Source organism: Temnothorax longispinosus, chromosome 10 (genome assembly GCF_030848805.1).
Source record: "Temnothorax longispinosus isolate EJ_2023e chromosome 10, Tlon_JGU_v1, whole genome shotgun sequence".
NCBI lineage: Eukaryota > Metazoa > Arthropoda > Insecta > Hymenoptera > Formicidae > Temnothorax > Temnothorax longispinosus.
The window spans coordinates 15535833-15549313 of NC_092367.1; the positions used below are offsets into that span (position 1 = coordinate 15535833).

Consider the following 13481-nt stretch of genomic DNA (forward strand, 5'->3'; position numbering starts at 1 on the left):
AGTTTTAGAACGACAAGATAGTTACTCCTTAAGCTATAAGTTATTTTCATACTTCAAGAATTATTGCTGGCAAGAGTTTAAATAATGCAGGCGATAAGATAGTTTGCAATCTGCTTTTCAAGGTTTCTTCTAACCATCGTCACAGAATTGTGTTATATTTGTTGTATATATATATATATATACTATATATTTTTTTATTTTATCCTTGCGGCTTTGGATGGACTTCCGGTGCAATGCAATATTTTACATTGTTCTCTTTTACACCTTTTTACCCATCTACAGCTTACTTTACTTTACATTTACGTTTACATGCACACATTTACTTTTACATTATAAAATATTTTTCAAGTATTTTATTATTTATCTTATATTTATACGTATAAACTCTTTTCGGCCTTAATAAATTTCAAATTTCAAAATTTTTTACTTGAACTCTCATCTTTATCATTCCAAGTTGTCCTATATCTTGTATGTGTATTCTCTTTTGCTTCTCCTCTTTCCTGCTTCTCGTTATTCGTCCCTTCTTAACCCAATTTCTTCGTATATTTATTGTACATAATATTCATTATGCACGTATATGTACATATAGCGCAGAAATATAATTACCCGTTAGTGATTACTGGTTATTTCGATATCTTCGATAAAAGGGCGAAGAAGTGTCTTTTCTTACTGCAACGTCCTAAATACAAGATGTCTCAGATTCTGTATCTATCCAAATTACGCGAATCTCTAGAAGATATCCGAGAAATTGAGAACATCTCTCTTAAACGTTGGATTATTCGGATTAGCTGTCACAAGTGCAATTTTCTGCGAGAAACGCGAACAATGGTCTCAAACAGTATTCGCGGCCAAACATCGGGATATACATGTACCAACTCACGCTGATAAATTGCTTTGCTACAAACTGATTAATTAACTAACCTCTAGGTAGCTAGGCAGCTAGCACGTAAATATTCGATCATTGTAATTCGCCGGGTATTAATTTAATCGATGAATGAAACATTCGCAAATGTTAATTCAATCACTGGATTTTCACTTTTGTTTTCGAAAGGAGGTGATAAAAGGTATTATTCCCTCCCCCCCTCCGCTATCGTTTCGATCGGCAATCTCTTGACTGCTTTCATGTCAAATGCCTCTTTCGCACATTGATACGATGACCATATTTTTGGGATTCGCGATAACGCCGTCGAGCGGGACAATTTATTGTCACTCATCACGCAAAAGATAGGCAAGTCGAGAAACCCAAGCCTGTAGTAAACCAAACTCAATTTCGAGATAACACTTTTATTTGTTTTATTGCAATATCTATGAGCGTGACAAATCGGATACGTGGAAAAATCGCGCATTTAAATCCATGCAATTCGTGTCTTCTTGAAAGAGAGAGGCTCATCGACGCGACGACACGACGTCGCGCAGCGGCCGCGGCGCGAGCGCGCCTCGAAGCGTCGCTCGAGCCGTAGATTGTCTTGCGAAATAAACTATTTTCCGATCAGTCAGCCTGTGGTCTAGGGATACGATTAAAGGGGTACTAATCCGCAAACATGCGTGCGAGTATTCGAGACCTCATGCTGATTTTCGTTTTTTCCCAGGGATTTTTACGGTCAAAGTTCAACGACGTCGAGGACGAACGGGCGGGCATAGGGGGCGATTTTTCGGGACGCGTTTCGGTACGAATATTAATCAGGATGACGTGGACAGGCCTTGATCGAGGGAGAAAAATGATCGCGCATCGCCGATAACGCGTTATCGCAGCGCGTCGTACACGTCGTTGCGCGCTCGGCTATCAGGTGCAACGGACGCACGTGCATGCCATGCCTCCGCGGTTGAGGGCATGCGAGTGCGATTACCCTGGATCGCGATGGCCTAAACGGATTCCCAGGGAAAATAAAGTTGAGCGACGATATGGCTTCTTAAATTACGAAAAAGCGAACAAATTTTTTCCATTTATAAAATACGGTAGCGGTAATAAAACGTGTCACGCGAACGATCTGTGTCGATCATTAATTTTTTAAATTCGCTCGAATCGCGAATAATAAAACAAGATCGGAAGGATATGCAATATGGTTTGAAATCCATTTACCCGTGTGGAGTATCTTTTTCTCCGATGCAGTAAAATCGAAATGGGGCTAAATTCGCGACTGCTTCCGGGCACCGAATCTATTTTTTTTACATTTCTCGTTACATCATGGGATAATACGCTCAAACATTTGCTGAACATTAATTATAGATTCGCGTGGCAGGTGTATTTCAAATTAGTCCGGCATTGTTCGAGAGATTCCCGTCTATTTTCCATCACGTTCAGAAGACTAGAATCGCTTTGTGCATTAGTCGTGCGCGCAGTTTACCTTGTAATTGTAATCTCGATTACGCTATAATCTCGTCTTATCGAACGGGAAGATCGCGTTGACTTTTTGCGATAAGGCGAAATTAGATCGGCTGTGCAACGTCATGCGAGAAACCGCGCGTTGCGCGATTGAGGCGGGACGGGAAGAGGAAGGGTCGAGAGAGTATCATTGAATTACAATGGCGAAGGACTTGGGGAGTTATACCGGCGTGGTTGGATAACATCCACTTCTCGATACAATGTCTCGGATTGCTCCCGCGAATTATACTTCTCTTAATAATCCAGTCGTTCAATAGCTCCACGGTCGCTTCAATGTGATCGTGCGACGTAGCGTGTCATCTGATATAATAGGTATATAATATATGAAGTGTCATATTTAAATATTATATATGACATAATTTTATATAAGTATAAAGTAATAATAATATAAATGTTACAAATACATATAAATTATATTATATTGTAATTATATAAGAAAATTAGAGTCAAATACGAGTAAATAAAGGATGTTATCGTAGAAATATTCTATAATTTTATTGTTCAAAGGTATAGACAAAACATTGTGGACGTTTCAACTATATTAAGTCTCCTTTAGCATAATAAATTAAATAAAGAATATGCGAATTTAAAAAATTACAAGTAACCTGAGTTAAAATTAATATAAAAATAAACTTTGACTTACATTGCTGTTACGAATAATGAGCGCTTTTTTCACTTATTTATTACAATTATAATATATATAAATATTATATATTTTTGCTGAAGCCTCATCTTTTGCGTTCATACCTTCTTCTTTCACGTTCCTCGTGTCCTCCTTTGTCTTATTAAAACCAATGTTTGTACGCAATTATATTTAATTAAATTTTGATGACTGGCGTGCTATTGTAGAGGCTAATTTCCTTTTTTATAATAATTATCGAATTGAGAAGAAACATATGAACTGTGGCTTTGTACTCGATCCAGAGTTGCGTCGGGACAAGAGCTAATGTCTCGTTCGATTGAAACGCGATATATCTCGTACAAATTATCTTATTCTCCGTTCGATTATTATCTGTCGCGCTCGTGCGAATTCTCAATCTCGACGGCAGTCGCAGCGCAAACAGGAACGAGAAATTCCTCATGCGTTTCTCCATCAGAATGGCTTTTCTGTCTTTTTTCCCCCGTTGCGTCAACATTGCATAGCTGCGACGACGTTTCGCGCGACATTCCTAATACACTCGCGATAAGGAAAATTTCCATCGCGGAAACGAGAATTTTCGCGGAGAGCCCGATCAACGGGCGGATTAAGTTGCAGATCCGTCGCGAGATACGGAGATCAAACGTTAAACGCGTCGTGTAATGGTACGATATGTTATTTCTGGTGCATCTAGGCACAAAAAAAAGTGAAAAAGACCCAATAATTCATCTCGACTGTTTTCACGCAAATAAACGGGATAATACGATTTCCATCGACGGGGCTGGGGAGAAGAAGTGGCTGGAGAGCCCAAACGGGGCAAGGAGACGCGGAAGACAGTCAGGAGACCACCTCTCCCCGGCTCTCCCGTTCCTAAGTAAATCATTTCCGTGAAAGTCACGTTTCTCCCGAGAGCGAAGGGATACGACAACCGGGATGTGTTGCGCACAGCCCGCGGAACGTCACCGCGCAGCACAAGCAACGGTGTGAAAATTTTAGGAGAATTCCTAAAAGGCTTCTTCGCCGAAGACTCGCCTTCGGCTTCTATTTTTCCTTTCCTAGACAAACATTCGGAGGGAACAAACGCCGCGATCGAGTCCCGAGTCCGTTCCCGGGGGTTGTATCTCCGTTTCCCACGCGCCGCGGAAAATTCGCGTTCTACTCGGCGGCGGCGTCGCGGCGTCGCGGCGCACATACCCGCGCCGCCGCCGCCGAGTGCCGAAATTCGAACAGGTTGCGGCGCACGCGTGGCAAGATGGCCGTGTGCGTCGACGGGGGTAAGTTGCACGTCGGTGTCGGCGAGGGGTTGGCGCGACGACGGGGGTCGCGCTCGCTCGCTCGTTCGTTCGTTCATCCCGTCCCGCGCGTCCGTGCTCGTTCGTTCGTCGGTGGCGCGGCGGCGGATCGATAGCGGCGCGACGGTAGTGCGCGAAACACCGTGAGCGACGGATCGGCGGTCGTCGCCGCCGTCGTCGTCCTCGTCGTCCATAGTCGTCATCGTCGTCGTCGTCGTCGTCGTCGTCGTCGTCGTGTCGTAGCCCCCCCGAGTTGCTGCTGGGAGTCGCGCGCGAGTCGAGCGTCGGCCGAATGCCAATTACGTACGCGCTATCGCGGGACGTGCGTCGTCGGCGGTAGCTGTGTGCCGTCCGGCCGCGACAGGTTACTCCCGGAGGGGGGTTACTCCGGTTCACCGGCTCTCTCGGTGTCGTCTCCCCGAGGCGCGCGCGAGGGGCACGTTTCTAAGAGTCTCGCGTCTCGCGGCGGCGCGGGTGCGGGTGCGGCGATGAGTACGCGGAGCGGGAAGCAGCAGCAGCAGCAGCCGGCCGTTGCGGTTATGTCGGCTGGTGAGGCGCGTTGAATCGCGCCGGACATGTCGGCGATGTCCTGGGGCACGGCCGCGGGCCGCCGGGGGACGCCCGCCGCCCTGCTGATCGTCGCCCTCGTCCTCGGCCTGCTGTCGGCCACCGCCGTCGCCGAGAAGAGCAAGAAATGTGAGTAGACCGCGAAAGGAGCACGAATATAATACTGTTTGCTTCGGTTAGTGGAAACGCGTCGCCCGCGGAGAGCCCGGCGTGCGTCCGCGCCGCGCGGCTGTCACGTGGCCGCGGCTGTCCGGACGCTTTAAACGTCATGTGTGCGGATTGCGGATCGGCTCGTGCCAGTCGATCAAATCGGAATTAAAGATCCGTCGCACGTAGTGCACGTAGGGGTCTCCGTGGGCCGCGAAACACGTTGTTACTTACTTGTCACGTGCGAACGAGGGTTTTAGACACTTTAGGTGGTTTATCGATTCCGTCGCATATAGGCCAATGCACCGAGAACGCTCGAGCGCGTTCGCGCTTGACTGTGTTTATAAATAGATAAGAATATTTCTCGGAATTTCACGTGGAATGTTTTGGATAAAATATACCTAATCTGTTCCCGCAAATTGTAGCGCATGCTAATAATGGAGTAAGGTACTCGGATCGACGATATGTACATTGCATACTTGAAAATTACATTCGTGCACAGAAAAAAAGAATATTCTTGGTTTGAAGATATCTTTAGGGGAAATCTTGAAGTGAGATTATATTGCGTTAAACGAAGGAAACTTGCTTTAGTGAAGTTGTTTTATATAGTTCAACCAAGAAAAAAGTTGAAACAAAAAGACGAAATTCTTATAAGAAGATTATAAATTGTTTTTTTTTTCACGTAAGTTCTGATTTGACACTTCTTTTTTTCTGTGTGCCAATTGAAATGACAGAGATCGATCAGTGCGAAGAATTTAATTTCCGAATATCGTTTAGCGTGCCAGCTAGACTAAGAGCTTCTGACGCAATCTCTACTCTTTTCCTGTACAATTTATGTCTGAAAATATCTCGAAATCTTTATACACAACTCTTTATACGCGCACGCACACGTTTTACGGAGTCGCGATAAGAACACGCGTGCCGCATGAAATACTCGTAGGAGGGGAGCGAGTTTTATACTCGCACGCGTCGATTTTTTCCCCGCCGCGCCGGTCGGCGGGGGCTTACAAGTTTTTGGCGGGCGTCTTTCATTCAGGGGATACGACCGAACACGGTAGTACGCGCGTAGTACGCGTGTAGTATGTGTTTACTACGTTGCGTAGTAAACCCCCCGGCTGGCCCGCCTCTCGCGCGCGCTCGACGGAAAAGAATGAACGCGACCGGTCTCCGTCGACGGCCTCCGACGGCCCCGATCGAAATCGCTGTTCGACGCGAAACGACGTGTAGGAAAAATGCGGGCCAAACTGCACCGGGAGGCTGCAATCCTGTTTCTCGTAAGAAACGATCGTTTCTTATTAGATACTTCGCGAGATATTGCTGCACTGCAAATCCAAGTGTGTTATTTTTACACATTTAAGTGTGTAAATCGTTTAGTCACTTTTTACGCATTTGTGCGTTATTTTTTTTGAAAAATGTGCAATTTTTACACACTTGGTTTTGCAAATGTGTAATTTTTACACACTTGGCTATGATTAATCTACCAGGACACTGAAAAAGCGTCTTCTGAACACAAAATTAAATTTGCGATTGAAACTGTCTCGTTCGGGCTAAAAGACTAAAATAAAATTGTATTAGAGAGAGAGAGAGAGAGAGAACAATAATCTTCCGGTCGCTAATGAAAGAGTGAATCATGGTTCATTATTTTTATGCCCGACATAAGCTGTTTATTTTTATTCTATACTCCGACGAATATAAATTTGACGAATAAACAAGACATTGTTTTTAATATTTACCGGTCATTGCGATGAATATCACCACATTCCTCGAATTGATAAAGACGCTTGTCACGGAGTATATACCCACACAGCATGCATATCAAAAAGACGTCCAGAAGATATCCCGAAGATATATTTAGGCGATAGAATATCTTCGCCATCTTCGAGATATCTTCTGGACGTCTTTTTGATATGCTTGCTGTGTGGGTAGGGAGGCCGAACCCATGGCTGGAGTGATATATTTCGCAATAAATTCTTTATAATCCTTATACACAGCTTTGCATATATGCAAAGTGACTATTCGATGCTCCGTGTACTTTTCTTTATGAAGTTCGAATTGAAAACGCGCGGTTTTGCATGCACATCTGTAAAGGGCCTTCTCTGGTCCTTCTTTCCCTTTTGGATAGGAAGGCCCAAAAGGTCATTATTTACTTAAGAAACACTAATGAACGAAAAATTGCGCATTTAAGGGTTAAAAAAGGATGCTTATTAGGATCAAATGTTAAACCGATTATTGATTTATGTGGATTTATTGTTCCAATCAAAAACTGTGTTTTAAGACCGATAAATAATTTGCGCGCAGTTTACTGACAAGTTGAAAAAAGTATACAAGATTTACACAGAAATATTATTATTAGGCTACCAAAATTCAGCTCGACCGAAAATGACATCTTCTCTAATTGATTGTAAAAATGAATTTATTAAAAAACATTATAATTAATATTTTTGAAACTTATAAAAATTGTAAAGTAAAAAAATTTTAATTTTTTTTAAAAAAAGATAAATAATCTTATTATTTCTCTTTGCGTCATGGCGTCGCTTTCGCATTATGTATAATCACGTTGCATATATATAAGAAAAGTTGCGACATTCTTCGCGGTAATGGGAATACGATTCTTTTAATAATCCATTAATAATCGGTTTTGCTTCGCGAGCAGCTTTTACGTCGCCTTTCCTTTTTCTAAAATCTATCGGAGATCCCGCCTGTTAAGTGCTCGGGGAATAAAACACAGTGATTAAACGTACGTTTATCGTCTACCGAAGCCCGAATGAGAAACTTAGGAATACTCGATCCGGGAGGTCCCAGGAAAAAAGTTAAATTAACCCCAACTTTAATCGAAGCGGTATAATCGACGGCCGCACGTAGAATCCTATCTTTTTGATGAAATTGCCTCGTTATCTGAACTTCGTGAGTGCAAAGGCTCGGCGGCCCTCCCCTCCCCCCCCTCCCCGCGTCCCGCGGATCCGGTTAAAGAGAACAGCACGCCGTTAACCTCCGTTAGACACGCTCATTAACACGGCGCACGAATTTTTTGCCATTTTTGCCGTTACACATCATCGAGTCTCATTTGCCTACACAGCATTCGGAACCTCTGAAAAAGAATGCTAAATTTTCGAAAAAAAAAAATTTCAATTTCCGGGAACTTAGCAAACGCTCGTTTCCGTTTTCACATCCACGTTTATTTCACGCATACTGAAGATTTTATTACGCACGTCGCGCGATTTTCGACGACCGAGAACAATTTTGCGCTGCGCGACGCAAGATTTTACGAAATTATAATTTCATCTTTATAAAGCTGCGAAGTTCCACCGCGCGCAAGTCAAATTAGCATTTCGCTAATTTACTTACATCGAGTTTCATTGTGCGCGAGAAATTCGAGGGACAGATGGTATTGAGTGCAAAATTTATGAGCTATGTACCTCTCTGACGAACTGACGAGTTTACATATTTAATTATTCTTACTCATTATCAGTTGCGAGAGATATATATAATATATTATCACGTGTGTATGGTCCACACGTCATATTTTATTATATACGCGCGTATTAATCCTCACGTAATGTGTATCCTCTCGTAACGACGTCTCCGTTTTTGCCAATTGTCCAATCGACTCTCGGATGTTCTCGGCTCTTATCCTCCTATTTTTATGCAGCGAAGGTGAAGTTTTTGTTAACTTCCGCTTTCCATCGCAGAGGGATACCTATCTTCCTTCCCTTCTCCGAGACATAATAAACTTCTCTTTCTTCTCTACCACTACTTCACCTTACACGTTTCACAGGCCGGCCCGGCGCACAATGTATTTCCGTTACGCGAAATCCTTGGCAAAAATAACCATCCTCGTCCGTGGACGAAGTAATAAAAGAACGTAATAAAAGATCCTTTCCATTACTCCCCCGGGCGTTACTCGTTAGGACTTCGGCGGCGTAGGCCGTTGGAAATATCGGCGCTTTTCCTACTTTTTACTGCTTCCTGTATCTCCGGGATTTTTTTCCAGTCTTATAACGTTTCCCCTTCGTTAAATTTCTCCTCGCTCGCTTTACGGCGGACATTAATGCACGTTTAGCATCGACAAATTGAAACTCGGCGCGACCCCGCGCGAAAATCATAACGCGCGATGATAAGCCAATCGTCCTCGTCGCGTATATAACGTTAAACGAAACCTCTGTCGCGCTTCGGCGCGCGTTTCCGCGACGAAATTATCGTAACCGCCGCCGCGCCGTTGCCGCCGCGCCGCGGGCCGGCCTGACGAAGTATCGGCACGCGAAAATTGCGGTAATCACGCCGGCGTTACCGGGGACAACGTTAATTGTTTGCACCGGCGGCAGCCAGGCCGGGATTACACCCACGCTTGGTAACACGGGTCGGGAACGAACGCGGCGGCACCGGCCGATAAACGAAGCTAATTACGCGACAGACGAATTAGCTCGGGCAGCGCGCGGCGCGGCGCGGCGTTTCAACGGGGCGGCCGCGAATGATCGATCGATCGATCGATCGATTGATTGATCCCGCGGACCCGGGATGGGAACGATCTGATCGTTCGGCGATCATTAGCGCTTGATTGCGCCGCTTATAAAAATCATCTACGCTCGAACGAGCACGATTCCGGATAGGCGACGCGACAAAAATGCGCCGTCCGATTTTCTCCCTTTTTATTTTTTTTTTCGCTAATATAATATAGCGTTTCTCGTCCCGACGAATGACACGAATGCCGCGGAAAATGAAAAGCCGCAATTCGCCCATTATGACACTGGACCGAATTAATAAAGCGGGGGGAGGACCGTCGGATCGTATTTTCGCAAAACGAGACCAACTAACGATATTTTCATTTATGATGGTGATTCTGTTTCGTTGTTTGACACAATATGTGATGCAGATGCAAAACTTCATATTCTCGCGAGCTCGCTTTGTACGCGCGTTTTTTTTCCGGAAATATTGCTCTCGCATCTAAAAGTCCATATATTCCAGGAATATATTGTGAAATATATATATAACAATATTTCGACGCGTGTGTTGTCCTTCGTAGGCAAATTTTCCATCCGTGCCACCGCTGCCGTATCGATTTTATTTTTTATCATGGACAGTTCCAAGGGAATAGCTTTTCCTCCACTGTTTCGAAATATTTTGCGCATAACATAATTCAAGAATACTACATGCATATCTACTAGATCATATCGTATTTTAAGGATTATTTGAAATTGTAATTCTCACACACGAAGCAAGGCAATAGAAACATGTTTTACCTCTTTCGTTACTTTTATTCTAAATATATAAAAATGCTCGGACTGCTTTAAATATGCTTCGCGTGTGTGTTACGATGTCAAATAATTAATTAAATTTTTAGCCCTATTTCCATAATATATATTACATAATATTACATAATTAATTACATAATAATTAACATTTTATGTATCGATCATTTATATACTCTAAAAATGAGGCTAAAAATTTAAATAAATAAATAGTATTTAATTTTTTATGTTGCTTCGAATTTCGATAATTTCTCCCGTGGTTAAGACAGCGCTTTTTACTTTTTGGATAAGTACTAGAATAGATACTAACAGAGTGGTATTGGCGAAATTCTGCTTAGGAATTCGACCCAGTGTCTCCCTCCCGGCATCGATTTTGTCTTCCTGCAGTATATAGATCTTCGCCGTTAGATACGATCGCACTCGAGAGAGTGTCCCCGTCTTTCTCTCGGACACCGAAGTACACTTGCTCTATATTTGCAGCAGGCTTTCAAGGGCCCGCCGCTCCGTGCCTCGCATCCATCCCCGATGTCTCTCTGAAACCGTGTCCTCTCGAGTGGCAGGAACGTGCAACGACTTTTTACTGTTTCTCACGCTTGAAAACAAATCTAGCGAGCTGGATAAAATTAGGCGAGTCGCTGTCGACGCGATACGTGTCGCGCGACGTTCCACAGACAAACATAGTCGTAAAGTTTAAGAGGCACGAATATAAACCCTCTTAACGAAAATCTATAACTTCTATGTATATAGCGCAAAAAATATAAATGTCTCAATAAGATATCCTATATTTCTCTGGAAGAATGCGATATCATTTTCTGAAAATAATTTAAAGTACGTATATGTAATCCAAGTTTCTCCGCTAATTAATAAACTGGGCTTCAAATTTAAATACTAACAGATTGATAATGTTAGTTATAAACGATAAGAGTCCTTCGAGACGTCCGATATTACAATTTACTTGAGATCCAAGTATCTCGTGCGATTTTAATGGACGCTCTCGCTGGAATAGCTCTTTAATTGCCACAGCACTGTATTAGCATAGGTATATCACTGCGAAGCAGGAAGTACACTGTAATTACTTGCTGAGCTTAGCGCGGGAACATTTATTACCTCGAGCGAACCGAGTGTCGCGTTTACCGCACGATGATAATTTTATATCTTAAACGATATCGCGCGCACACATGCCCAAACACACACACACACACACACACACACACACACACACACACACACACACACATACGTTATACCTGTCACGTATCTTTAATTAACGCGCAATATTTGCCTTCGCGTTTCTCGCCTACGGCGGCTTAGAGGGGCATCGTCGTTGATCTTGTGTTCTCCAGTCAAACTTAGGGCTTAAGTCCGGAAATTGAAGCGCGATTAGAAAGCCCTTGAACATTCGAGCCGGATTTTGAAGCTGTCGTGGTCAAGTTTTGAATAAATAACTGGGACTTAAGTACGAACATTGGGGCGCGCGTCGATCCTTGGTATATAAATTTGCACTAAAGGGTACTCAGAACGGTGATGTGTTGCGTCAAAAGTCACGCAATTTTTCTCCATTTAATTATCAAGTAGTTAATCTCAAACTTTCCGTAGCCCGATGTATTTATAAGCTTCCTTTTACCTTTAATAACGTGTAATTTTGCGCTCGCGACTAAAATCTCTTCCATGTTTCTCGTTACCCCGTAATTGCATCCGGCAAATATATATATATTTTTTCGATGAATATACTCACAGTGTGCTCTCGCGCCTGTATCCGCGTCGCGTCGGATCGTTCGCGTAAAGAAATTCGCGGCGCTCCGGGTGCCATTTTCGCGCCGATATATCGTCTATTATAAGGGAAAAGGGGGCGACGTGGATGGGATTGGCGGCGGGTTACGAGCGCCGGATCGAAGCCCCGCGCTCGCGAAAAAAGGGAAAGACGGTAGTGCTCGCGCGCGTATAGCTGGCCGCGCGACGCGCGAACTCCGATATTACTTTCCTGTTGCCCCGGCCGGAAGTGCTGGATTTATGACGGCGGGGCCCATACGTTGTCGCCCCGTGGAATGTCGGTGGATTCATTTTCCATTCGCCGATAAGGTACTTAGGATATTGGCAGCGACTTTTTGCTCCCCCTTTACTCCGTCCTTCCCTCCCCCGCCCGCATTCTCCCGCCCATCCGTCCTGGAGTAAACGAGAAAAATATACTTAAAAGCGAATTATATGACTTGTTAAATGATAATGGGAGAATTTTGAGAGAAAATTTATATCTTCTCACTTTAGTTCCACCTGTTTCTTTCTTTGCATTTTTCTCGTTATGCAAAATGTGCAGCTTTACGGTCACATCCCGTCGCGCAGATCGAAGTGGGGCTACAATATTTTATATCCGAAGCAATTTATAATAATGTCAAATCAGTTTGCGCAATTACGGTGCTTATAGTCACGGGACACTCAATTTGCGGACTAGCTTAATCACTGAGCCGCATATATTTCACTCGATTAACATTGGTATTGCTCAATTAATTGTGAAAGCAGTCGCTATTGACAGCACGCTGAACTGTCAATACGCTCGCACGTGTTACTATTTAAGTAATAAATCAATCGGTTATCGAAGGATGTGCTTGGTCGATCGCGAAAGGATATGCGTTGTCCACAGTTGTGGGAGTGTCAGGTCTTAATTCTTAATATTTCTATATCGTAAATATAAATTACACGCAGTCGTGATATAACAATAAATCTTTTCAAGTTCCCCTCTTTTACAATAGCTCCTTTTTTCTAAACGAATGTATACAAACTCGTACTTGTACACGTAAATTTAAATAGTGGGTTGATAAAGCAATTAATTAAGGCAACGCGATAACAGTCAGATCGAATTAATTAAATTAAAATAAAATAATAATTTTAATCCAGTTAAATCTATATGGACCGTAAATGTCGATTTCACGATGATGAAAACGGAGTAATTGACCGCGATATAATTATCATTTTAAAGTAATTATAATTCGGAAGTTTATCCGCTATTTCAATTATCGATCAATTATTTCTCGACCGTGTATAAGTTCCCCGTTCTGTTCGTTCACAGTTTAATGCATCTATCGATCGGAGTTTCGGAGAGATCGTTTCCGGTGGTCCGTTTTCCGACGATAAAGTTCTACACGTCGGTTCCTCGAGTGCGGACGATTTCTCTTTCGCGCTTGCAGCGTCGTACCCTCGCGTGTTTCTTGCGCCCG

General features: G+C 43.4%; 2 protein-coding genes across 3 annotated transcripts in view; one reads left to right on the plus strand and one right to left on the minus strand.

Moving 5' to 3' along the window:
- The window catches only part of LOC139820965 (uncharacterized), a 134575-nt gene that overhangs the window by 9015 nt on the left and 112079 nt on the right, over window positions 1-13481 (minus strand). The window contains exon 1 of one of the 2 annotated variants that reach the window (XM_071791592.1): window positions 10583-10655. The exons of the other annotated variant lie outside the window; for it this stretch is intronic. Within the exon in view, the coding sequence (XP_071647693.1) occupies window positions 10583-10640 (58 nt within the window). The 5' untranslated portion in view covers window positions 10641-10655. Of the gene's footprint in view, window positions 1-10582; window positions 10656-13481 lie in introns of those variants that run through there. 2 annotated transcript variants of the gene reach the window in all.
- Window positions 4438-13481, plus strand: part of LOC139820964 (uncharacterized) — a 169569-nt gene continuing 160525 nt past the window's right edge. Inside the window, exon 1 of the mRNA XM_071791589.1 lies at window positions 4438-5008. Within this exon, the coding sequence (XP_071647690.1) occupies window positions 4888-5008 (121 nt within the window). The 5' untranslated portion in view covers window positions 4438-4887. The remainder of the gene's footprint in view (window positions 5009-13481) is intronic.